Consider the following 25,153-nt stretch of genomic DNA (forward strand, 5'->3'; position numbering starts at 1 on the left):
GTATGGCCAGGGGTCAACGCTCAGTAACAGGCAGCTCAGATGGCATTGTATCATTTCCTGCAGCCCTGAGTTTCATGCCTGTCATATTCAGACACCAGAGCTTTAACACCTGACAATGCATGTTATTTGGCAGACATTAATTGACAGCGTCTAACATTGTGATGTCAACAAATCACATTTATCGCTCACATGAAGAAGCAGCAGTATTTTACTGCCAGCTGAGCTGTATTACATGAAGGTGATCAGACAGATTGAAGGAATACAAACAACTGTGCATTGTCACACATTTATTACCACTCAACTTTTCTGCTATACTGTTATAATATGTCACTTCATGTCCCCCTTATTAATCAGTTAAAAACACAATTTTACATAAACACTTTCTAAGTACTCTCCTACTTCAAATGTTTAGGCAACAGAGGACCTTCCAAAAGCACAAGCAGAAGTGGGCCTGCATTACACACATATTGCAGGCCCACAGTCAGCTCAGCAGTAAGCAAACAGAGGTTTATTTATCTTACTCTTATTTCTCTTCTCTCCGCCTTCATCTACTAACAGCATACTTGCAGGGCAACACATCCACTCATTCCTTTAAAGGTTCGGGCTTCACAAAGATATTAATAATTATGGTTTAAATTATACCTCTTTAAAGAAGAGGATCTGTTGTTTTCACTATACTTTTAGATCTCAGGTCATTGTTATCCATGTATCATTGTTCATAATGAGACCAGTCAGTTAGTCAACAACGCCTTTGCATTCTTTTAATTAATGTTGTTTGAACTTGTGTGTGTGTGTGTGTATGTGAAATACCAACAGGATAAACATAATAATCTGTAGTTTGTGATAGGTTGCCATAACATTGCAACTGCCATGGTGTCAAGAGCTAGGACCTGTCTTGATATAAGTAATTATCCAGCTAAACAAATTTACTGCTGATAATCCATTGTTGAATCAAAGTTTTATCTTTGGATATGTAGTTAAATATGTGGTTTCTTTATAAGCCTTCAAATAAAAGACAATAATTTTGGCGATTTGGTAAACAGCGTGAATGTGTATGACATTGGTTAGGAGAAGTATGTGTTGACTTTTATAACATATCCATATAGATATGGATATGTTACCATATCTTACCTTCTCCAGACTCTGGAGAAGGTAAGAAGGAAATATGTATAAACAGGACTTCCATGAGTTATGATGTTATCAACTGTTTGTCTTTTCTACTGTACTCATTTGCTGTCTATGCTTGGCCATGTAAGGAAATGTTCTGTGTACACTATATTTGAACTTGTCTATACATTGTATATAAGGACGGTTGTGAACCATATGCCTCACTCATCTGACCACTCTCTCGTGGAAAGGTCACATGATCCGAGCAGCTCGTTTTAATAAACGAAGTCAACTCATTTTCATTGTCGTTCATCTATCCGGCCAGCCATCTGACAGATCTCATCTTATCACTCATCAAATGTGTAAAATTGTTTACATAACAACAATAATATTTTGGGGTTGGGTAGGGTACACTATATCCCAGCTGCCCAGGATACAATTTAACATTTGTGAATGCTCATTCATGCTAGAACATGCAGTTGCATGTGGCAAGAAGGTACAGTTCATTGCTAGACAATGTACAGTCCATAGAGATATAGCCTACAACTTGACAGCAGAACTAGCTCTTTCTCCCATTGTCCTCTAGGGGGAGTGACGAGGACGGAATGAATGCCGAGTGTGAGCAGTGGCGCGTCTGAACTGAGTAGAGACGCGGAGAGGCAAGGGAGTGGGGAGTAGGGTAAAGAGCCAAAGGGAGACCTGATATCTACGGGATGACGGTCAGTTACTATTGGTCTACACTGAATTGACAACCACAGGGTATCACCGATACAAGCGATTTGGACCTACCCAAGATATGGCTATCTCTTGGTCTGCTTGAAAAACAAATGAAGGAAGATGATGATCACGGTGAGACCCCAATCCAGCGTGATCCGTATACATCTAGAATGGTTGGCGCAGGCCAATAACTATGATCTGTGTCTTGTGCATTTCAATACCGCATTGTGTCAATGGCTATATAAAAGAAAGTATTACAAGATTGTTATGGTGACTTAGTATTGTCGTATGGCTCCAAAACATTGGGGGTTTATTATAGCCTAATAGCCCATTGGCTTATCGGACGTTTAATGTTTCTCCTGGGTAGCTACCCAGGCATAAGAACAGTTAGCTATTTGTCTTTTATCTCACGATTTGCAAGTTTGAGATAAGCACTGACGTCGTTGATGTAGGAACTAGACTGAAATCTAAACAACGCTTTTATTGCAAATCGTATCCTAAAGGTCGCTTGATGTCTTCATGTAGGCAACCGAATGAATCACCAACCCATCCCTTTGATGCCATTTTACATTTCTATCTTTTGAAATGCAGACAGTGAACTACTAATGTTTTTTTAAATGCTAAATGTACCTACATAATTTAAGTGTGGCATTTGACAAGATGTCCGATTTGTTGGAATGTGGCAAAGGATAGTCAGCTCATTTGACAACATATTCTGCCGTGTTTATTGACTTATTTTAGCGTTTGTTTGTTGTCAGGACTTGATGCTGTCCATGCTAGATCTTAATTTTCTCCTTGTCTGTTGAAGGACAGCTAACATAACTGAGTCTATCAGTCGGTTATGACAAGCGGCACTGTTGGAGTTGTCGGACATTGTTACTGTTACTGTAGCATTGAAATGGCATTGGTCTCAGCTATAGGGTTGTCACCCAGGCCACACTGAACTGTTATGTAACGAGTGTGTGAATGCGGACGATAGCTATCACACGGCCTGTGCTGGGAATGTTCAGCTACATTTCAAGCAAGGATACACTTTCGGTATGCTCATAGGCTAACATTTTACTGATAATACTTGTATGGAAGCCTATACACATATTTATGCCGTTTAATAGGCAAGGCTTTTAGCGAACATTAACTGAAGCGCATTCTTTGCATATCATCTTTTCAGAAATATGACATTTCGATGCAAGACGACCGGCTTACGGAAATGTGCCAAATAACAATTTTCGAACGGATTCTAGCCAGCATCCACGCTGTTTGTATTATGTAACGAGTGTGCCACTGTCCGGTTGAAATGTCGTGCAAATGTCCCCGAGGAATAGCCCCCCACACACCATTCTGCAAGCTCTAGTGAGGAAACCATTGATTCACCCTAGAAGGTAAACGTAAATGCAGTCGCTGCTCTGCTCAACATAGCAAAGAAAATACTGACAGCAGTAGCCTATGACATTTACCACGAGGCTCCTCTTCGACCTTGTGTGGAAAGAGAAAGGGACCGGTCGGAATTGTGTTCCGTGAACTATTTGATTTACCAGAAGCCGTAATATAGCCTAGGCTACAGAATAAGCGAATATACGTGCGAAAGGCTCAACTTAGCCTTCGTGAAGAAATTCGATTTTTACTTCATCAACACAGCATGCCTTCTGAGAGGAGTTGCCACTCACTTCAATTAAATAAATAAATCGATAATACAATATAACATTACTAAAAACCTGTGGGCAACAGTAGCACAGTTAAACTACAGCATTCTCATTCTTATTCATGAGCTCATAGTGGAGGCTTGGTTATTATGAGTCGTGATGGTGACAGAATTGATTGGGATGATGATGGTGAAAACGGATTTATTGATTCTACTTTCCACTCATGTTTTCTTGTAGCCTGGTGTTAAAATTATAAACGTGGAATTATTTTGAAGAAGAACCAACAGAGCAACCCTAGCAATTATGGGCTGCCCTTCTACAACTATAGCATTACAGCTATAGCACCCATTTTTATTACAGCTAATACATTACAACAAAGAAAATAGTAGCCCTGCGCTCAGTAATGTCAATTACACTTAGACATACAAGTGCTGTCTAGTAATCCTTGGTAAATGAATCACTGATTCAGGACAGTAGACAGAGACTACCTCTACTAACTCTTATTTACTTAATCTGTTCCAGTTCACTTTAGTAAGGAAACAAACTAATACATATTGATGAATCTGTTACTACAGGGTTCCTTAAAATGGATCATAAGAGTGCTTATGAACCTTCACATCCAATGAGACCCGACTTGACACCGCCTGTAAGATTATGACCCATCCCTGACATTTTGGGTAGTCTCCTTTGATATAACGGCTAGATACCTGTTAGATGATCAGGTCTCTTACCAGTTCTTTCTTTGTGATTCATTCTCTTCCTTTAGACTCAGAGACCCTGGAGATGCGCCCCACTTCAGAGAGTAATCACCTGAAGCCTGCTTCTCCTGTCGCCTGCTCTGGTCCAGTCATCTGGGGTTGAGTGGACGGTCACAGCCACGCCTCGCCACACCCCGGTAGAGTTGCATCTGAAACACCTCACCTTTTCTTATCTCTGCCCACTGGAATAAATGAGTGGACCGGCTGGAGAGGACAGGGCTGGGACATGTACCAGAACCCACACAGGTAATGGGGCAAGTCTTACGACTTGTTAGAAAGCTGTTTATGATATAGATTTTTGTTATTGCATCCCTGACCTTAGTTAACAAAAGTACTATATATTATTTAGTATCAATTAGTCACCAGTTGTGGTGAAATTACACTGACATATATACTGTATACATCGATACCACAGTTTTCCTAGAGATAATCAAAATCATAGTCATCTTTTCATACAAGTAAAGTAAAAAGTGTTCTTCCTATGCTAATCATCTCTCTACCGTGTCTTCTTTTTTGTCACTTGCACAGAATGTCCTGGTTCAGCGGCTTCCTAGTCGCCAGAGTGGATGACCGTAAGACTGCGTGGGGAGAGCGCAATGGCAAGAAGTCCAAAAGGAAGGGAGGCTCGTCTCTCTGCAACCCGCGTTACATGAGCTGTCTGCGGGATCCAGACACCATGGAGCCCCCTTCTGGAGCCCCCCTCCCCCAGCACCACCGTGGAGGCGGGTCCGGGGCCATGGGTGGAGGGGGCAACTTTGGCGTTCGCTTTGGATGGCAGGAGGACCACTATGGCAAGAGGGGAGGGGCCCCTGGGGAAGGGGTGGGGCTGAAATCTGTCGATTTGGGCTTTGAGGATGGGGACTTGAAGGGGAGGAAGGGGGGGTGTAACGGCGGGCATGGTGAGGGGGGGGACGATGGTCCGAATGGGGGAGGGGGGGTGACCGCTGCAGACTGCTGGCTCAGAGTGGTGCGTGTGTTCCAATCAAAGAAGTTCCAGTCTTGTAAGCTGGAGCGTCTGTACCAACGCTATTTCTTCAGACTCAACCAGAGCTCCCTGACCATGCTGATGGGCGTGCTGGTCATTGTGTGTGGCGTGATGCTGATCTTCCACTGTGTCCATGCCGCCCCTCATGTAGCCTACTCCTCGGCCCTGTCTGTGGCCATGGCTCTCTTCATGGCTCTCATGGTGGTGTGCAACCGCAATGGCTTCCACCAGGACTATATGTGGATGGTCAGCTACCTGGTGATCGGGGTGTTGATTTCAGTGCAGGTGTTCGGGGTCCTGATGGTGGCCCCTCGGAGCGCCTCTGAGGGCATCTGGTGGTCCGTGTTTTTCATCTACATCATCTACACTCTACTGCCTGTGAGGATGAGGGCAGCCGTGTTGAGCGGAGCAGTGCTGTCCACCATCCACCTGGTCACAACCTGGCAGATCAACCAGGAAGATAAATTCTTCTGGAAGCAGGTAAGAGGACTACACTACACAGGGGCTGCTGCTGTCTGGCTCTACATATTGCACACTAAACTTAGAGCGGACAACATGTTTGACATGGTGGAAGTTCTTAAAAAGTTCATCTGGACATGTGTCTCGTGAGGTTTGGGAGAAAGCACTTTTAGAGAAAGGTTTAGTGCAATTGATGTGCAAGGCTATTGTGTTTGGTCACTTTTTACACCTCTGTGTTAGCCTGAGTGTTCAGACACTGTACTTTAGGCCTGTGTGTGGGTCCTACTGCACAGTATGTTGTTTGTGTGACATGCCAAGGACCCAAGGGCTAGCTGAAGGTCAGTAGGCTGAATGAACTGCCTTAGCAGATGGCTATGTGACTCTGTTTGTGTGTGTGTGTGTGTGTTGCAGTGAGAGAATACCAGAACAATATGGAGCAGTATCACTCAGGTCTCTGTGCTCCCATACAATGGACATTTTGTACTTTCCCTCCAGGGGTGAGGCGTGGTATGGGGGCTGGGTGCATTGTGGACCACCATAACAGCTGTGTAACAGTTAATTGGTATGAAGGTATGGGAGAGGAATAATGGAGAGACCATTCCATGAAAACAATTAAGGGACATAGAGGAATGTGTGGTCCAGATAATGGTGAAACATTAAGTTTCCACCCTTGATTACAAGGAAATGGATTTTCAGGAACTCAAAGCATACTGTATGTATTACATCATTGTAGTTAAGTAAAGTTAAGGTTCTTATGCTTCTTACCGCCTGAGAACCAGAACTCCTTCAGCAGATTTAAAAAATGAAGTTGATTAAGTTGAATTGAAAACTATAATGTTTAGTTCAACATTCAGCTAACATCAGCAGACCCAAGAACCATAAAACCAATTCTACAATTTGTCAAGTGAGACCAGTTTAAGTTGCTTTGGAGAGTGTACAGACTCAATATTTTCAGAAGTAAATTGAAATTAAGGAATTGTGAATAGTGACATCCATACTGTGCTTTAAAGCAATAACCCCTAACCCCCTTTTTATAAAGGATCCAACAGGTACATCCCATGTAAAGCTGAGAGAGGTGCAACTTAGGTTTTATTTACAGTACTGAGGTATCAATTAGTTTTTATTTACAATACTCCAGAACTAGAAAATGCTTTATAAATATAGAATTATATTGATGAATCTGATGACAATTTTGCACTAGGCCAATTGCAATGTATTCTTAATAGAACGTAGCTATCATTGAAACTTATACTGAACGTAGCACAGTATGTTATGTCAAGCCATGATTAAGGCAAAGATGTTATTTACCTTGAATAAGAAAAGAGAAATCATTTGATGTCTGTGAGAGAGAACAGTAAGTAGGTTTCAACCTGTACAGTTTTCATACACAGCTAAATGCACAAAGACTCATATATATCTTGCTATAGTGACATCTATGTCTTCCATTTGGATGTTATCAATACAGCCGATCACATCACTGCTGAACAACATAACGTTTCTTAAAAGCCGATGAGAACTTGGTGTTGCTGATGACACCAATATCATAGGTTTGATACAGTGCACCATTACAAGCTCTGCTCTGTTTGCCATGAGGGCAAGTGCATGAGGGTCATAAGATAAACACAGACCAACAGTAGTTTGTGTCCCTCCAGCCCCTTGTGTGAACTGTGTTTCACAGTAATACAGCACCATTAATCACTTATTTGCGCTTGTGTGTTAGTATTTCCCCTTTCTCCGATCACTCATTAACCTCAGTGGGATCCTGTTGGTGTAAATGTACTTCAGATAATGATTCATTCGTGTAATTATGATGTACACAGAGAATAAAGACATAGGGGTGTAATTAGGATGCAGGCTATGTTGTCAACTTGTCAGTCACATCCCTTGGCTTCTCCCTGCCTGTCACCGATGTAAGACCACCCGCTGAGAGTCCTTTCCCCTGGGCTGGATTATAAATCTAGACTCGGGTTACACAAGTCCTTCTTATGGTCCCAGCAAAAGTGTAAATTGTGTTTTATAGCCACACAGAAGATTCTCATTAAACGGTTGTGTTGATTCAGTTTCTATGACTGTCAATCATTTAAGGGATGTGTGTTTTCAGAAGGCTCTGTTTGTTTTTCCTGGGCTTCTAAGAATGAGAGTCAGATGATATAGTAGATCCCTAGACCCAAGGTCAGGTATATATAGTGTGTTTCTGTGTGTGTGTGTGTGTGTGTGTGTATGCGTGCGTGCATTTGTGTGCATGCTAATGCTGAAGGCTCCCCTACTTTTATTGTCTCTACCAGGGCTAAACACCCGGTTCACTGTTTAAAGAGACAGTGTTTAGATACAAAGCTCAATGGGGATGCTGAGAAGCAGTCCCCATTGAGGGGCACAGATCAAGCACAGATCATAATCATTTTCTGAGATGCTTACATGCTAATTGATAAGTTATGTTTCGTCACTTGGCTACGTTTTTTACTCTTACGATTGCCAGGACAGCATGACTGGCGCGTTGTGAAGTGAATTCACTGAGAGTCAAGCTACATGTATGTGTCTGACATGTTGTAAAAAATTATACAAAGACCTCATATTCTTTTAAACATTTCAATGTAATGCCAAATGTGGCTTGAGATGTTAAAGTGGTGAGATATGTTGCCTGGAGTACATCAACCCTGTGGTTTTCTCAAAGGTTTACCCCTAGTAAGAGTTAACATGCTCCTCCTAGCCTGTCAAACATCTGAACAATTTTCAAGGAGAGGGATTTCATGTACTTTTTAAATACTTATATACACTTATCTCTCTATGTCTCTTTCGTTCTATGTCTCTTGTGTCTTTCTATATGAAATCATCAGTCGTCTTTCCCCAGCTGAAGTCAATTAGCGACATGCACACACGCGCATGCGAGCATCCCTGCACATACACACGTACACAATCTTTGGCAGGGCTGACCCCTCCTTTAGGGCTCTCTAATAAGAGTTTCTGCAGCTCTTTGTATTCTTTGGAACGCTCTTTGGAATGCATTGTCTTGATTTGTGTGTGTGTGTATGTGTGTTCCCATCAGTTTCAACTTAAACGCTGGGTGACTTGGAAACCTTAATTGGAAACATCACACTTAACCAAAACATTGTATACTTACTAATACTTTGGTGACTAACGAATGTGATGTGTAAAGATTGGGAAAGTTGGCTTGGCCAATACAGGCAGATTTTACATATCAGTGACACATTTCAGACACTATACTACTGAGTGTGTAAATGAGAGCGTCTGTTTTGTTTGATTGAGCATGTGCAGTATTGCATTGGTTTCTTTGTTTGTGTGGTCCTTTCTTGGAAAGAAATCTCACGTTTTGGTTCAACTTCAAACCAGTTTTCGTTTTACCATGGTGTCTTCTGACAATGGCGGCTGGTATTGTCGTGTGGATGTTGTTGATCCAGAGGCTGTAAGAGGTCAGAAACTTGTTCCTAAAAATACCCAGCCCCTGGCGTTCCTGCTCAGCACTGCGTCATATGGAACGGTCTCATCAAAGACTGCGTCAGAGCCACAACTAACCCTATCCCACTTTGTATACACACTCACACACACATACACACACACACACGAAACACCCACTGACACACTCACAATCACACATGCACGCACGTACACATGAACACAGGTACCCGATAGTACATTCTGTGGCACAAACACAAAGTCAAACACACTGTGGTAATTTTTTACCACGGCACTTCATGACGTTGTTCCTAATGCATTTTGGAAAAGATCTTTGATCCCCAGCCACAGCAGAGACGGTGGCTTCGGCCCTGAAAGCCCATTAGACAGCACATCGAGCCTGGTTGGAGGACTTAAGGTCAGGACACACAGTCAATATTGCGCTCTGGCCTGTTTCCCTGCTTCTCAGTATGTTCTGTTTCATTCAGTGAGATAGGTCTCTCTGTCACTGATAGGAGAGTTCCACTGGAAATCCATTCAGGAGTTATTTTAAATCATTGCATTCTATTAGACAGAGAAAGTCATTGAAGTTCCAGTGTTGTAAGGCAATGTTTGTTTTGCTTTGAATCAGGGCAGAGTTGCTTTCAAGTGAATGTGACCTTTTCTCAGCCCCCCCCCCAGCCCCCCCTCAGAGACATTAGGATGACCTGGGCTGGATGACCATCAGATAAGCTTGTGTGGCCCAGTGTTTCTGTTCATCCCACAAGTCCCAATCACGAGGGGGCGTGAACCCTCAACCTCTTGGTTTGTAGCTGGAGAACAAGAGGTGGGGTGGAGGAGTGGGGGGTAGCGACTACCAGCGAGGCAGCACTATGATGGGAGGAGAATCCGATATTCTCCCCACGCAGGCTTCTACTGCCTCCCTGATAAATAATTTGTGTGTTTAACGCGGCGGCAGCATTTTAACGAGGCTACCTGTCACACACAGACTCTCAGCTCAGGACCAGGCTGTCTGCTGACTGATGGGATCCCACCATCACTAGCACTGCACAGCACCCCACTGCACAGCACCCCACTGCACAGCACCCCACTGCACAGCACCCCACTGCACAGCTCCCCACTGCACAGCACCCCACTGCACAGCTCCCCACTGCACAGCACCCCACTGCACAGCACCCCACTGCACAGCACCCCACTGCACAGCTCCCCACTGCACAGCACCCCACTGCACAGCTCCCCACTGCACAGCACCCCACTGCACAGCACCTCACTGCACAGCACCTCACTGCACAGCACCTCACTGCACAGCACCCCACTGCACAGCACCTCACTGCACAGCACCTCACTGCACAGCCTGCTGTGGGAAGGGAGCTTCCTTTATCCAGCTTCACTGGAGTTTGACTGCTGTCTTTATGAGCGTTTTGAGGCCAGTGACAGGGATCAGTTGATCTACACAAACGTAACATTAAACAATGGGCATGTCTGGTAATGCATCATTCAGTGTTTCTGCATGTTGCATGTACCTGTTTAAAAGTAATTCATGACATTTTGTTAGCTCTGGCACAGACAGCTGCTTCAGAGACTTTGCAGTGGCCCCTTATCAGCTGTGGGCCTATAAGCTTCACAGAGAAGGAATTATAGTTTTACATTCATTTCTGAGAATGACTGGTGGAAAAAACAACAACTAACCAATCACGTGTCTACCTCAGTGCTTCAGTTCAGTCGGTCCAGCGGTTGCCACGGAAACAACTACGACTCCAGCAGTCAAGACCCAGTAGGCTGTTGGTATACACAGTTTAGTAAATGTTGCTTTTCAGTCAAGGGAAAAAAACAGGACATCAGTTTAGAGAGGATTTTGTCCCCTGTCCATTATAAGCTTGTAAATGTATGCCTATCCAGGATGTCTTAGTCATTTGAACTTTTTGAGTACTGCTTTTATCACTAGAAATACCTGTAGCTGTTTGATCTCCCCTCTGCAATTGAAATGAGACAGTTCAGAATGGATGGATGGCTTGGGGGAGGACATTTATTTGGTGGGGGTGAGGTGTGTGTGTGTGTGTGTGTGTGGGGGGGGGGGGCGGCGGGGCGGGGCGGGGGGAGAAGGATGTTGTTTGCCAGTTGTCTGGTTCAGAGAAGCTTATCTCTGGTCAGCTAGCTGTGGCGTGCCGGTTTTTGATCCTTCCTGGGGGATTGTTCAAGCACACAGTGTTTGTAGGCCTTGAGGAATGAGAACCATGTTTCAAAGGAGAATGGCTGTTGTTAGCCTTGGTGACTTGGTAACCTTGGTTCAAATGGTTTGATGGTTGTGTGTGCCTTTGGAAGTGTTGGGTTTTCAACCTGTACCGCGTGGGGCATACACATAGAAGACATTTTACAGACATAAAAGTACAAAGAAAATCTTCTCTGGACTATTGAGTGAATCTGGCCGGGTGACTGAGACAGTTTGTGAAAGCTTGAGGTAGTGCAGTGGGAGAGTGCACTTGTTGACTGACAGACAGACAGTAGCAGGCTGAGTGACTGGTTGGGCAGGGCAGGGCAGGGCCTGTCTCCCTATCTGACCATCCAGCTCTGGCTATTTCAGATAAGGGCAGGGAGAACTGTGTAGACATGGGCTCAGGCTGAGCACACAAACCCAGCAGCTGTCTGCTTGTCGGCCTGGTTCCACACACAAGGCACTGAGGGAGCGATACGACTGGCGAGGGGGTGGAGAGAAAGAAAACCTAATGAGGAATAAAAACAGATGAGAGATAAAGCGATTGTGGAATCAGGCTACAAAACGCACACAAAGACAGAGAGAAACAGACAGAGGGAAAGAGAGAAAATTAGGCATAACCTTTACCTGAGGAAATGATCCAAAGGAGGGGTATTTTTGTCATGAGTTCAGCACAGTAATTCTTTTTTGGGTACAAGAGTATGTTTTATAGACTGATGTAACACAGATGTTTTAAGGACTTCCAGATGCTTTTTAAAGGCCAGTTGCTTCAACTGTACTCTCTCTGGCACCATTTCAACAACGAGATCCCAACAGTCATTGCTCCCACTGGGAAAACGGCTTATAAATTCACTGCTGCTCTGCTCCACTCCACATCCTGTTCTGTCTGGCTAAATGATCTTTTCCCAAGCCAGTGCTAAATGTCTATGTATAGAAATAACCTCAAGAGTACAGAATTCTGTACAGTCCTGTTGTTAAGCCATAGAGGATCCTTCAATCAGCCAATCAGCACGTCAGGGGTCCATATTAGGAAATCATTGGTGATTTTGAAGATGTAGTACAGTATATGGGTACTATTATAGAACAATAAGAGCATTTTTAACTCCACTCAAAATTATATTCTGAACAACAAGAATTACGCTTCAGGAGGATTTGGTGTTCTTCCTTCTAATGTGTTCTAATGTTCCAATTCTACTAGCAGCGTTTCTTCGCTTTCAGAGGCGTCCAGGCTTTCGACCCCCTCCCCCCTCCTGCAGGTCCCCTGGTCTGCACCCTCGCTGAACCCTGGGAGAGGGACGGCAGGTTTTGGAGGGAGCTTGTGGAATGTGGCTGATGGCTGCTAAGTGAAAGCAGTGCTAGCGTCTCTGTCAGTCTCAGGGTGGAAGGTTTTGACTGAAGCCACATCAGGGGCTAGTGTTAACTAGACCTGGGCTCCTGATAATTCCACTGATCATGGCTGTTCTGATCAGTTTTGCATATTAAAGCATGTGTTCATAATATTTTCCTGGTATGGGTTTCATTATCTAAAGAACAACACCCTAATGCTTGAAGAGCAACACGAGACCTGGACGTGAATACAATTGAAGAGGGTGTGAGGTGTAATGTTCTGAGGTACAATCTGAAGGGTCAAAGAATTCTACAACTGGGCCCTGGTCTCTCTCCTTCTCTTTCTCACAATGTGTTCTACAAGCTTGGAAAAGACAAAGGCAAGGTTTGTAGATGTGTGTTACATGAAGTGCAGCATGAGACATCCACTCGACCATAGTTTGACGTAAGACATCAGTTTGACTTTGTCTGACATGAAGACAACCAATGTGTCCTCACACTTACTGTGTTCTACTTTCACCTGGGCGTCTAGTCTGTTCATGAACTAGTGAGATCTAGGTACAGTAGTCTAGTCTGTCCATGAACAAGTGAGATGTAGGTACAGTAGTCTAGTCTGTCGATGAACTAGTGAGATCTAGGTACAGTAGTCTAGTCTGTCCATGAACTAGTGAGATCTAGGTACAGTAGTCTAGTCTGTCCATGAACTAGTGAGATCTAGGTACAGTAGTCTAGTCTGTCCATGAACTAGTGAGATGTAGGTACAGTAGTCGTCCAGTTAGTCCACGTGTCCCTCTTTGGTCCACATTCTCGCTTTCTCCCTCTTTCCCAGATCCTTCTCTAGCTCTGTGGAAGTGACACATTTAGAAGGTCCCTGACAGCCTTAAAAGACAATGTTTAGAGACTCAGTCCAGACCACAGACTTCCTGCTAAAGTAAATGACTAGAGAGCTAAATCAATCTTAAAGTAGCACACATTATAAATAAACTGCCTGAATATTCCATTAGCTCTCCCTCATTCTCTGGCCCTCCAGCTTGACAATAAAAGCTTCTTGGTCTGTTAAGATGTGTGTTGCAGGAAGAGGAGGTTGAGCGAGAGCCCTCCCCTTGCTGCCCTGCTAGATGGGGGGTAAGGTCTGGGGTGGGTAAGGTCTGGGGTGGGTAAGGTCTGGGGTGGGTAAGGTCTGGGGTGGGTAAGGTCTGGGGTGGGTAAGGTCTGGGCTGGGTAAGGTCTGGGGTGGGTAAGGTCTGGGGTGGGTAAGGTCTGGGGTGGGTAAGGTCTGGGGTGGGTAAGGTCTGGGGTGGGTAAGGTGTGGGGTGGGTAAGGTCTGGGCTGGGTAAGGTCTGGGGTGGGTAAGGTCTGGGGTGGGTAAGGTCTGGGGTGGGTAAGGTCTGGGGTGGGTAAGGTCTGGGCTGGGTAAGGTCTGGGGTGGGTAAGGTCTGGGGTGGGTAAGGTCTGGGCTGGGTAAGGTCTGGGGTGGGTAAGGTCTGGGGTGGGTAAGGTGTGGGGTGGGTAAGGTGTGGGGTGGGTAAGGTCTGGGGTGGGTAAGGTGTGGGGTGGGTAAGGTCTGGGGTGGGTAAGGTCTGGGGTGGGTAAGGTCTGGGGTGGGTAAGGTGTGGGGTGGGTAAGGTCTGGGGTGGGTAAGGTCTGGGGTGGGTAAGGTCTGGGCTGGGTAAGGTCTGGGGTGGGTAAGGTCTGGGGTGGGTAAGGTCTGGGGTGGGTAAGGTCTGGGGTGGGTAAGGTGTGGGCTGGGTAAGGTCTGGGGTGGGTAAGGTCTGGGCTGGGTAAGGTCTGGGGTGGGTAAGGTCTGGGGTGGGTAAGGTCTGGGCTGGGTAAGGTGTGGGGTGGGTAAGGTGTGGGGTGGGTAAGGTGTGGGGTGGGTAAGGTGTGGGCTGGGTAAGGTCTGGGGTGGGTAAGGTCTGGGGTGGGTAAGGTGTGGGCTGGGTAAGGTCTGGGGTGGGTAAGGTGTGGGGTGGGTAAGGTCTGGGGTGGGTAAGGTGTGGGGTGGGTAAGGTGTGGGCTGGGTAAGGTCTGGGGTGGGTAAGGTGTGGGGTGGGTAAGGTCTGGGGTGGGTAAGGTGTGGGGTGGGTAAGGTGTGGGCTGGGTAAGGTCTGGGGTGGGTAAGGTCTGGGGTGGGTAAGGTCTGGGGTGGGTAAGGTCTGGGGTGGGTAAGGTCTGGGGTGGGTAAGGTCTGGGCTGGGTAAGGTCTGGGGTGGGTAAGGTCTGGGGTGGGTAAGGTCTGGGCTGGGTAAGGTCTGGGGTGGGTAAGGTCTGGGCTGGGTAAGGTCTGGGCTGGGTAAGGTCTGGGGGGAGCCCCACCCCCCCTGTTTAGGGTGGGTGCTGGGAGGAGAAAGATGCTACAATCATTTAATTTAAGATGTCATTCAATCAAACACAGTAACCAGATTTGTTTCACACAGAACATTGGTCCTTGGATTTTAATCAGAAACCCAGTTACCGGTAGACTCGAATACCATTTACTTGTCATTTCTTTAGCTCTATAATCATTTGGTCATTTATTGATTGAGTCTGTCTATCTTCTCTAAGCTCTTGGTGGTTTATTGTGTGATAAATGCATTTTAATCTATGCTGCCTGTGCTGTTGTTATTTTGTCTGTGTACATCAGGGACGGGTCTTACATAAGTCCATTTTGATATGAGGGATTAGACCTCTACAGAGAGCCTGTCATATCATTCCAGCAAGGGAAATGAGGACGGACTTGACAACAAAATCTATTTCTGATTTCAGAAATGTGATACAATGGGTTGTCCTGACAATATACTTTGGCCCCGAGGCATAGCCGCCTGCAGTGCTACACAGTTCAGTTATTTTGTACATCCTCTGGCCACTGCTTTGAGGTCACAACTCCTAAAAACTGGTGCTGAACCAGGAACAGGAAAGACAAAGTAGATAACAGGATACTTACAGCCACAGTTGGAAGGTAGGGCTACAAGTAGAGTTAAGGCTAGAGGTAGGCCTAATGGTGGAACTCTAGCTACAGGTAGGCCTCTACAGGTACAGTTAGTGGACTTTTGAGTGCTGTTGCATAAATACAGGACCTGACTGTGTACTATGTAAACCTGCCAGCCCTCTCCCTCTTGAGAAAAGCAAGCAATTACGTTTAGACCATGATCCCAGGCATATGCAGAAAGCGTAATACAAAAACTCGCACACACAAGCTGAAATTCACACAATAAGCATGTGTAAATACACACACATGTACTCAGTACTTTGTCTATACACATTGGCAGACAGTAGACGTTCACCTGCAAACACTCACTCATACACACAAGAATAGCAGGTTTCTCTCTGGTCTCTGGCCTGTTTTTGCTTGAACAGTGAGAGTAATGTAAACAGAGCTGTGCGCTTGGAGCCATCTGCCTAATGTCACTGTGGCCCATATATTTCTCTCCCTCTCTCTCTCCCTTTCTCTCTTGCCTTGCAACTCTACGCTCTCTCTCTCTCTCTCTCCTCCCCCCCTCCCTCTTTCCCTCAGCACCACTTCCTTCCTGTCCTTAACATCCTTCTGTCTACCATTTTATCAGTGTTGTCCATAATGCTATTCTATTTTTTACTCCTACCCCGAGCCTGTCCTCTCAGTCCACTGTTGATTATCTGTGTCCTATTGCTGCTCCCGATGTTCTGCTATCTCTCTCACCTCCAGTCACCTTTACTCTCATCTCTTCTGCCTTGGTCCTCGTTCATTCCTTCCCTCACTTCAGTTATTTGTCTGTATAACGGACAGTTCAGTATCAGTTCAGACCTCATTTTATTTAGTAATTGTAGATTGAGATAAAGGTCTGATTTCATACCTCAGTCTTCATGTTCATTCATCTAAAAATACCCCCCCCCCCCCCCCACACACACACACACACATCCTGTCCCAACAGTTCTGTCCTAACTGGTGTTGGTATTATCTTGGGAGGACAGCTTGTATGTAACAATATGGTTACTGGAATGCAAGTCATGATGTTGGAGGGTAATCTCTATTGGTGTTATTATTTTTCTGTCCAGTATGGATACATCTGCAACCTGATTGAGGCACAGAAACCTGTCGGACCCGGAGGTTTGACATGCCTGAATAGAATAACTCAAACACAGTGAAGTAGACCGTGAGGTCTAAGACTGAGGAAACATGTTAGTTGTCTGGTTTCTACAAGATGACAGCGGGAGTAGCTTTGGAATGACCCTGGTGAACCCCCTTGCTAGATCGTTAAATTTCTTATTTCTGGCTAATTTAGGGTCTGATACAGGATGTGACATCACTGCTTGCTCTTGGCTTGTGCTAAGCCTGTGTTTGCTGGCCAGAAGCTGCCTCTGGAGCAGAGCATTCTCCTCTCAGGCTGTAAACAAGAACACGTCTTTAAAGGAAATGTCCCAGCGAAAGGTCAAAGGGCAACAGCTCTTCCCACGATGCAGCAGGGGACACGGTGTTGACTGTCCAGGATGTCCCAGAGCAGGACACATAAAAACCCATCTTTGTTTCAAGATAAAGCCTTTCAAACGCAGCTGTAAAACATATTAGTTGGTCAACGGACTGTCAAGATCAAAGGGGAGAAAACTGATACCACAAATAGGATCGTGTCCCTCACAGGGGATGCTTATACTATCAACGTTTCTCTGTGTGTGTGTGTGTGCGCGCGTGCGTGTGTGCGTGTATCTGTGTGTCCAAATGTGTGTGTTTTTAAGTGTGTGTGTGAGGGAGAGAGTAAGGACTGTAACCGTTTGTAACTGTATTCACTTACTCTCAGTACTGTTCATCCATGAGAAATATTTTTGGACTCCACTCTGCCCCCTGGCCAGAGGTCTTAGCTTTGCGCATAAAATGACTAAGTTTGGCGTTGAAGTAAGTCAGATGTTTTTCCTCTGTCCACCAGGTGAGTGCCAACGTGCTGATCTTCTTGTGCACCAACATCATTGGCATCTGTACCCACTACCCTGCTGAGGTTTCCCAGAGACAGGCCTTCCAGGAGACCAGGGGCTACATCCAGGCCAGACTGCACCTACAGAGGGAGAACCAGCAGCAGGTACACACATACACACACAGACACACACACTCACACACATACACTATGTTTAAGTTGCAGATACTGACCATGTCTGTTTTGTTTTACTTTAGGAGCGCCTGTTGCTGTCTGTGTTGCCAAGGCATGTTGCTATGGAGATGAAGGCTGACATTAACGCAAAGAAAGAAGACATGATGTTTCATAAGATCTACATCCAGAAGCACGACAATGTTAGGTCAGCACACTACTCATGAGGGAAACCTTAGTTACAAATGGCCACACCATAAACCAGGCCTGTAGACACAGGACCATAATACACTCACATAGTAACCATCTATTACCCTCAGAAAACAGTCAACATTTATTTCTGTGGCATACTGTATCTACATTCTCTTGCAGATAAACACACACACACTCACATACAGACACACACAGTTACATACAGACACAGACACAGACACACACACACACACACACACACACACACACACACACACACACAGTAGAGTGTCTTGGCAGAAAGCAGGCTAATTAACACTAGTGAGGGAATACTTAATCACTAGCAGCCAAGATAAGATAATACCCCAAAGATAGGACACTCCAGCCCAAATTCAATTACAGCACTGAGTGTATTCACACTATACAGTACACACAAACTCTCTCTTTCACTCACACACACACAAATACAAAAAACACATTCTCTCTTCCATATGCTCCATATGTTTTGTTTTGTCTTCCCCTCAGTCTTCCTTTCTCAGTCTGAACATAATTCTGATCAGTAACTGATCATTAATAATGAATACTCTTTTTTTTTTTACAGTATTCTGTTTGCAGACATTGAGGGCTTTACCAGCCTTGCCTCTCAATGCACTGCTCAAGAGTTAGTCATGACACTCAATGAGCTTTTTGCTCGCTTCGACAAACTGGCATCGGTAAGCAGACTGGGAATCTTTGTTCTTCTGCTCTCTCTCTCTCTCTCTCTCTCTCTCTCTCTCTCTCTCTCTCTCTCTCTCTCTCTCTCTCTCTCTCTCTCTCTCTCTCTCTCTCTCTCTCTGTCTCTCTACTACATAATTCCATATATTAAAGTTGTCAATAAGTATGTGAATGTACACAATCAGTACATTAAAAGACACTTCCAATTGTCTAGAAAAAGATGTAAGTAGACTCTTTTTCTGCTTGGGCATTTTCTACTTCCTGCTGTCTCTCTCTTCACTCCTCACTTTACTCACCCTTCCCCTTACAGTGGATTATTTGTTTTTATTTAGTCTCACACTTTTTTGATAACTGTTTGTCCCCCCTCTCAGGAGAACCACTGTCTGCGTATCAAGATCCTGGGGGATTGTTACTACTGTGTGTCTGGGCTGCCCGAGCCCCGGGCCGACCACGCTCACTGCTGTGTGGAAATGGGCGTCGACATGATAGAGGCCATCTCGTAAGTGGTGCTGCTGTGTTTATGGGTGTGTGTATGTGTGTGTAAGCACACATTTGGGTCTTCAAATGGAGGAGCGATATTACACCTCCTGTGTGTGCGCTTCGGCAGGCTGGTGCGAGAGGTGACCGGGGTCAACGTGAACATGCGTGTGGGCATCCACAGCGGGCGTGTGCACTGCGGAGTGCTGGGACTCAGGAAGTGGCAGTTTGACGTGTGGTCCAATGATGTCACGCTAGCCAACCACATGGAGGCCGGGGGCAAAGCAGGGTGAGAAGTAGAAGCATGATCTCGCGTGTTCTCATGACACAGGAATCAACACCTACACACAATATAACACAAACCTGGCTGTGGCACCTCCTCAGACGTATCCACATCACCAAGGCCACTCTGCAGTACCTGAACGGGGACTATGAGGTGGAGCCAGGCTTCGGAGGGGAGAGGAACGCCTACCTGAAGGAGAACAACATTGAGACCTTTCTGGTGCTGGGCTGCAGCCAAAAACGGGTGAGTAAAATCCCACCTACTCATCACATACACTGAAATGAGAACGGCTGTCAGACCTGAGCAAGCATCGAACCTGTGAACGTGTCAGTAAGTAAAGCTGTCTGTTTTCTGTATGTGTGCCTACAGAAAGACGAGAAGGCCATGATGGCTAAGATGCAGCGGACGCGGGCCAACTCCAACGAGGGGCTGATGCCTCGCTGGGTGCCTGACAGGTCCTTCTCCAGGACCAAGGACTCCAAAGTCTTCAGACAGATGGTCAGACCCTTCTCAAGTCATTCAAACCCAACTGAATTCATACTGAACATTTTAGACATTTGATCCATCTAAGTGTCCTGCTCGTATATCTTAGCTGTATTTAATCCCAACATCTATCTGTCCCCCACAGGGAATTGATGAGACATCCAGCAAAGACAAGTATGTGTTCATTTCTTTTGACAGTTAATAACAGTCATTGTGTTCCATGTGAGAGAGATTGAATAACAACATACGACATATTAAATGCAATTTGTCACAATGTAGCTTTTCTGGCTCAACTTCTTACGTCTTATAACTTTAGAACTTTATCTATTATACTTTTTCTTTCTTTTCACTCTTTCCCATGTAGCCGTGGCATTCAGGAGGCAATGAACCCAGAGGATGAGGTGGATGAGTTCCTGGGACGAGCCATTGACGCTCGCAGCATCGACCAGCTGAGGAAAGACCATGTCAAGAAGTTCTTGCTCACGTTCCAGACCCCTAGCCTGGAGAAAAAGGTTGGACTACAATTCCCAGGCTGCCCTGGGGTACCACTACAGCCTATATAGGAACATGTGTTATCTGATCTACGTCTCTCAATTTATAGTATTCAAAGAAGGTGGATGATCGTTTTGGGGGATATGTGGCCTGCACTCTACTGGTCTTCTGTTTCATCTCCTTCATTCAGATTGTCATCTTTCCACAGTAAGTGACATGCACACCCCCCCCCCTCCCACCTACACACACACATGTATGCTACTTTGACTATTCTTGCATTCCCTCTTGCAGTACACCAGTCATGCTGGGAATCTACATCAGTATCTTCATCATCCTTGCCAACATCCTCTTCATCTGTGCCATATACTCTTGCATAAAGGTGAGAGACTCAATTATACAGACACGTTATATAGACACAGTTTATATACCTCCACATTCAGCTATACAGTGTGAATACTGCACTCTGACGTTCTCCACCCATTTGACTGTGTCTATTAGCTTTTTCCAGCTGCCATGCAGACAGTGTCAAAGAAGATTGTCCAGTCCCGCACCAAGAGCACACTGGTTGGGGTGTTCACTATCATCCTTGTCTTCATCTCTGCCTTTGTCAACATGGTAAGATTGTACATACTAGATAAGAACACACGCACACAATAATTCATTCACACACCCACGCACTGAGTAACTTCTATGTGTTCTCCCCTGGGGCTGTAGTTTGCCTGTGACACAGAAAGCTTGGCGGAGTGCGTTGCCCGGGAGCTAAACACCTCTGTTGCCATGGTGACGCCCTGTCTAATCCACAGTTTGAACGTGTCTGTGGATGGGGGTCTGGAGATGTGCCCTAGCGAGGGCCCCTCCTGCCCCTTCCCAGAGGTAGGCGTGTACCCCTGAACACACGCCTATCACCGGGCTGCACGGTCAACACTCACATATCTCAGCTCATTCATCCAAAACTGATCAGCTGGAGGAACATGAATCTCTCCTGAAGCCTGCTGCTGTGTTTCTCTGTGTGTGTTTCAGTATTTCAGCTACAGTGTGCTGCTGACGCTGCTGGCCTGCTCAGTGTTCCTGCAGATCAGCAGCATTGGCAAGCTGGCTCTCATGCTACTGATCCAGCTCACCTTCCTGCTGCTGGTGGAGTGGCCACAGGTGGCGCTGTTCGACAACGCCGACCTCTTTGTCACCTCCAATGCCATGTGAGTACCGCCAGAGCCTGTTTACCGCCCTCAGGGAGGCATTTCATCGCCTACATGTCTAACGCTTGATTACCAAGGATCATGGTCAAATCTTTGCAATTTCCTTTCTAGTGATTTCAGTGAAGCTACTCAGCGGTAAGAATCCTAAATCATCTCAGCTTTCGATTGGAGTTCATTCTTTCCTTTGTTGAATATACAGCATGTTTCCTAATGTGTGTGTGCTAACCATGTTCCTATTCTCAGGTCCAGTTTCAATGAAACTACAGACCAGTGGTAAGTTATTCCAGGATATAACAAGAACATTTGATTTATTATTCAATTTTCTTTCCTCTCTGACCTCATTTCCGTTTCTCTGTAGCCCATTCAGTGAGACCAAAGTGTCCCTGAGGGTCATGACCCCAGTGATCCTAACAGTCTTTGTGCTGGCGCTGTACCTGCACGCCCAGCAGGTGGAATCCACAGCACGCCTCGATTTCCTCTGGAAACTACAGGTACCAGTAGCTAGGGGGCGCCATGCACTACTCGACCGTCTAACTCTTCTCTGTACGACCCCCCCACCGCAGGGTCCACACAAAAACGACCCAAAACACTAAATACATCATCTAGTAGTGTGTGCCGGCTGTCATAATGAGGTCACAGCCGTGTTAATGTTGTCTATGTTCTGGCCCTCAGGCCACTGAGGAGAAGGAGGAGATGGAGGAGCTGCAGGCCTACAACCGTCGCCTCCTTCACAACATCCTGCCCAAGGACGTGGCCGCCCACTTCCTGGCGCGCGAGCGCCGCAACGACGAGCTCTACTACCAGTCGTGCGAGTGTGTGGCCGTCATGTTCGCCTCCATTAGCAACTTTTCGGAGTTCTACGTGGAGCTGGAGGCCAACAACGAGGGGGTGGAGTGTCTCCGGCTGCTTAACGAGATCATCGCTGACTTTGACGAGGTGAGCGAGACAGGGAGGATGCAGGGGAGAGTGTAGCAGGCTGTGTAAGATCAGGATCTTTGTCATTTTAGGACATTTAGTATATTTGCAGGCTGTTATGTGTTCATACATAGCTGTCTTAACCTCATACAGTAACCCTGGCCTGTGTGTTTCGTTTCTTTAGATCATCAGTGAGGAGAAGTTCCGTCAGCTGGAGAAGATCAAGACCATCGGCTCCACCTACATGGCCGCCTCCGGCCTCAACGACTCCACCTACGACCGTGAGGGCCGCTCCCACATCCTGGCCCTGGCTGACTACTCCATGCGCCTCAGGGAGCAGATGAAGTACATCAATGAGCACTCATTCAACAACTTTCAGATGAAGATAGGTGAGGGGAGAGGCCTACAGAATAAGTGCTCTTCTAAACTGTCTACAGTCAAATTGTCGATAAAGGTGACGGCAAAGTGTTTTATGTCTCTTTTGTTCCCAGGTCTCAACATTGGGCCAGTGGTTGCCGGGGTAATTGGTGCTCGGAAACCACAGTACGATATCTGGGGGAATACAGTCAACGTGGCCAGTCGTATGGACAGCACAGGAGTCCCCGATCGCATTCAGGTGTGGACTTTTTGAATCAATTTATACTGTTGGCGCCTTCATTTTTTATCCAAAAAGCAGGGTTCTGTATGACTCAGTTATGCAGTTACCTGGCAATCCTCTTGATAACAAATTATATATTTGTGACTGTTCTCAGGTAACCACAGACCTACACCAGGTGCTTGAAGATAAAGGGTACATACTTGAGTGTCGTGGAGTTGTGAAGGTCAAAGGTAAAGGGGAAATGACAACTTACTTCCTGAATGAAGGACCACCCAACAGTTAGCAGCCATGGCCACTGGAGCTGGGAAGATTCCCACTGCAAGGACAGCACCACTGAGGGAGGACTCGCCTCGCGAACCAATGCCTAACAACTAACAATGCCGTCTCAAAAAAACTGAGCAAAGAAGAAAATCAGAATCAGAATCAGAATGGGATTTATTCGCCATGAAAGTTTGCACAGACAAGGAATTTGCTTTGGCAGGAAGGTGCCAAAGCAAGGTGCAAAAGACTTTGAGACTCCAGGACTTCAGAAGGAAAATGTTCTTGCTGAGAAGGAAAGGGATGTGTGACACAGCCAGGTCTTGGCCCACATACAGTACACATTAAAGGACAAGTGATTTTCTCTTGTCTAGCCTCTCTCTCAGGCTACTTGAAAGATGCAAAGTCTGTTTATTTAAAACAACGCCTTTAGCCTGTGTCAAAAGAAGATAAACGCTGTACAAAAGGCTACTTTTTGGACTTATTTTGTGTGATTTTTTCAGTCATTTTTATTTCATGAGAATTATGAAGCAGGTACTCATGTTTTATTTCTAGATTACTTATTTATTTTGAACTAGATGTTTTGTGCAAAAAGTCCTTTATAAAAAAGTGTGAATACATACTTGCACAAATATCCAGTTTATTACACGTTTATAAGTGTGTATGTACATGCATATTTGTGTGTGTATGAATATGTGTATAAATTGAGAAGGAAAATATTGACCAAAGACCAAAGTATTTACTAAAAACTAGGCAAGACATGTCTGTTAGGTTCTCACAAAAGTCTGCAGTGATCAGTGATCACCAACTCAATCTGTTACACGGCAGACAGTACCCGTCTTACAGTGCTGTCAGCAGAGTTGCAGTTTGAACAAAATATGTCAAATTACTTTTTCAGTCATCTGCCACAGTACAGTATATTGTCAACAGCTTTTCCGGGATTATTCTCTGTCTCTTTCATTTTTTAAGAGAAGATTGGAAGTCTTTATTCAGCTCAGCTCTCAGGGGACAGGATATAGCATTTGTACCCTGGATTTGACCCCGCCCACCCATAAGAAGCAGGAGATACAGTAGCTTCTTTGACTATGTTAATTTATTTTTAATTGCTCTGCCCCTTTCTACCATTTTTTGGGGGGCAAACAGAAATGAGGGACTCTGAACCAGGAGAAGGTTCGGTACCATCTATCTAGGGAAGCCGTGGTGATGAAAACAGTGGTACCAGACCAACTCACAGGTCTGAATTGCTAGAGAGTCTTTTCTAAATAAAAAATGATATATATATATAGATATATGTATATATCTATATACAGTATATAAATATATACATAACATATATACATATTTAAATATATGTATAGATAGATGGAGAGATAATGACTGAATACTGTGCTTTGTAATTTTGAAGGGGCATAACTATTTTCACTGTGAGGTTTATATGATACGACAAACTGCTTTCTTGCCAAACCTAACTGCTCTAAAGCATGTCTGATTGTGGTATCCTGTTTTCATTTCTGTTTGTTTGTTTTAACGTTGGGTATTTTGTATGACCTCTGTATCCATCATTTGTATATTCTTATAGTTGTTATTATTATTCTGATTCTGGTTAATTAATATGCTTATTATAATGATTCCATTCCAATGATAAGGAACAAAGACCAGCACGCTTTCATGTAAAATGCCAGACCTAAGCTCAAGCTCATTGGTACCAACTGATCAACTGCAGCCAAGCCTTCTTCTGTCTCTTTGCCATTAAGTGACCAGTTAACACATGCCGTATACAGATTACCCACAGTACTGTTTACCCAGAACACACAGCTGCAGTATTACACATCTCAGTCAGGTAGGTGCTGATGCCTTCCTTTTCAGGGTTCACACCTATCCTGAGATACCGAGTCAGAGT

At 45.2% G+C, this 25,153-nt stretch overlaps 1 protein-coding gene across 2 annotated transcripts; it reads left to right on the top strand.

The window, feature by feature from the left end:
- Positions 1-1,754: 1,754 nt before the first annotated feature.
- LOC134018923 (adenylate cyclase type 6-like) lies at positions 1,755-24,374 on the top strand. 2 transcript variants are annotated; one of them, XR_009929965.1, is made up of 25 exons: positions 1,755-1,956; positions 4,231-4,468; positions 4,751-5,687; positions 17,490-17,639; positions 17,732-17,853; positions 18,439-18,550; positions 18,923-19,050; positions 19,159-19,317; positions 19,413-19,554; positions 19,681-19,809; positions 19,940-19,968; positions 20,159-20,306; positions 20,396-20,493; positions 20,578-20,665; positions 20,785-20,901; positions 21,001-21,159; positions 21,307-21,482; positions 21,594-21,617; positions 21,726-21,755; positions 21,841-21,973; positions 22,155-22,418; positions 22,582-22,786; positions 22,889-23,013; positions 23,150-23,402; positions 23,498-24,374. XR_009929965.1 is itself a non-coding variant. In XM_062459291.1 (24 exons), exons 2-24 carry the CDS (start codon positions 4,449-4,451, stop codon positions 23,276-23,278), a joined length of 3,624 nt encoding a protein of 1,207 aa, XP_062315275.1. In that variant the 5' UTR covers positions 1,755-1,956; positions 4,231-4,448; the 3' UTR covers positions 23,279-24,374. The 2 variants fall into 2 exon arrangements, 1 of the variants encoding a protein (XP_062315275.1); XM_062459291.1 differs by having other exon boundaries at positions 23,150-24,374.
- The last annotated feature ends 779 nt before the right edge of the window (positions 24,375-25,153 follow it).

The sequence above is a fragment of the Osmerus eperlanus genome, chromosome 4 (genome assembly GCF_963692335.1).
Source record: "Osmerus eperlanus chromosome 4, fOsmEpe2.1, whole genome shotgun sequence".
Lineage (NCBI taxonomy): Eukaryota > Metazoa > Chordata > Actinopteri > Osmeriformes > Osmeridae > Osmerus > Osmerus eperlanus.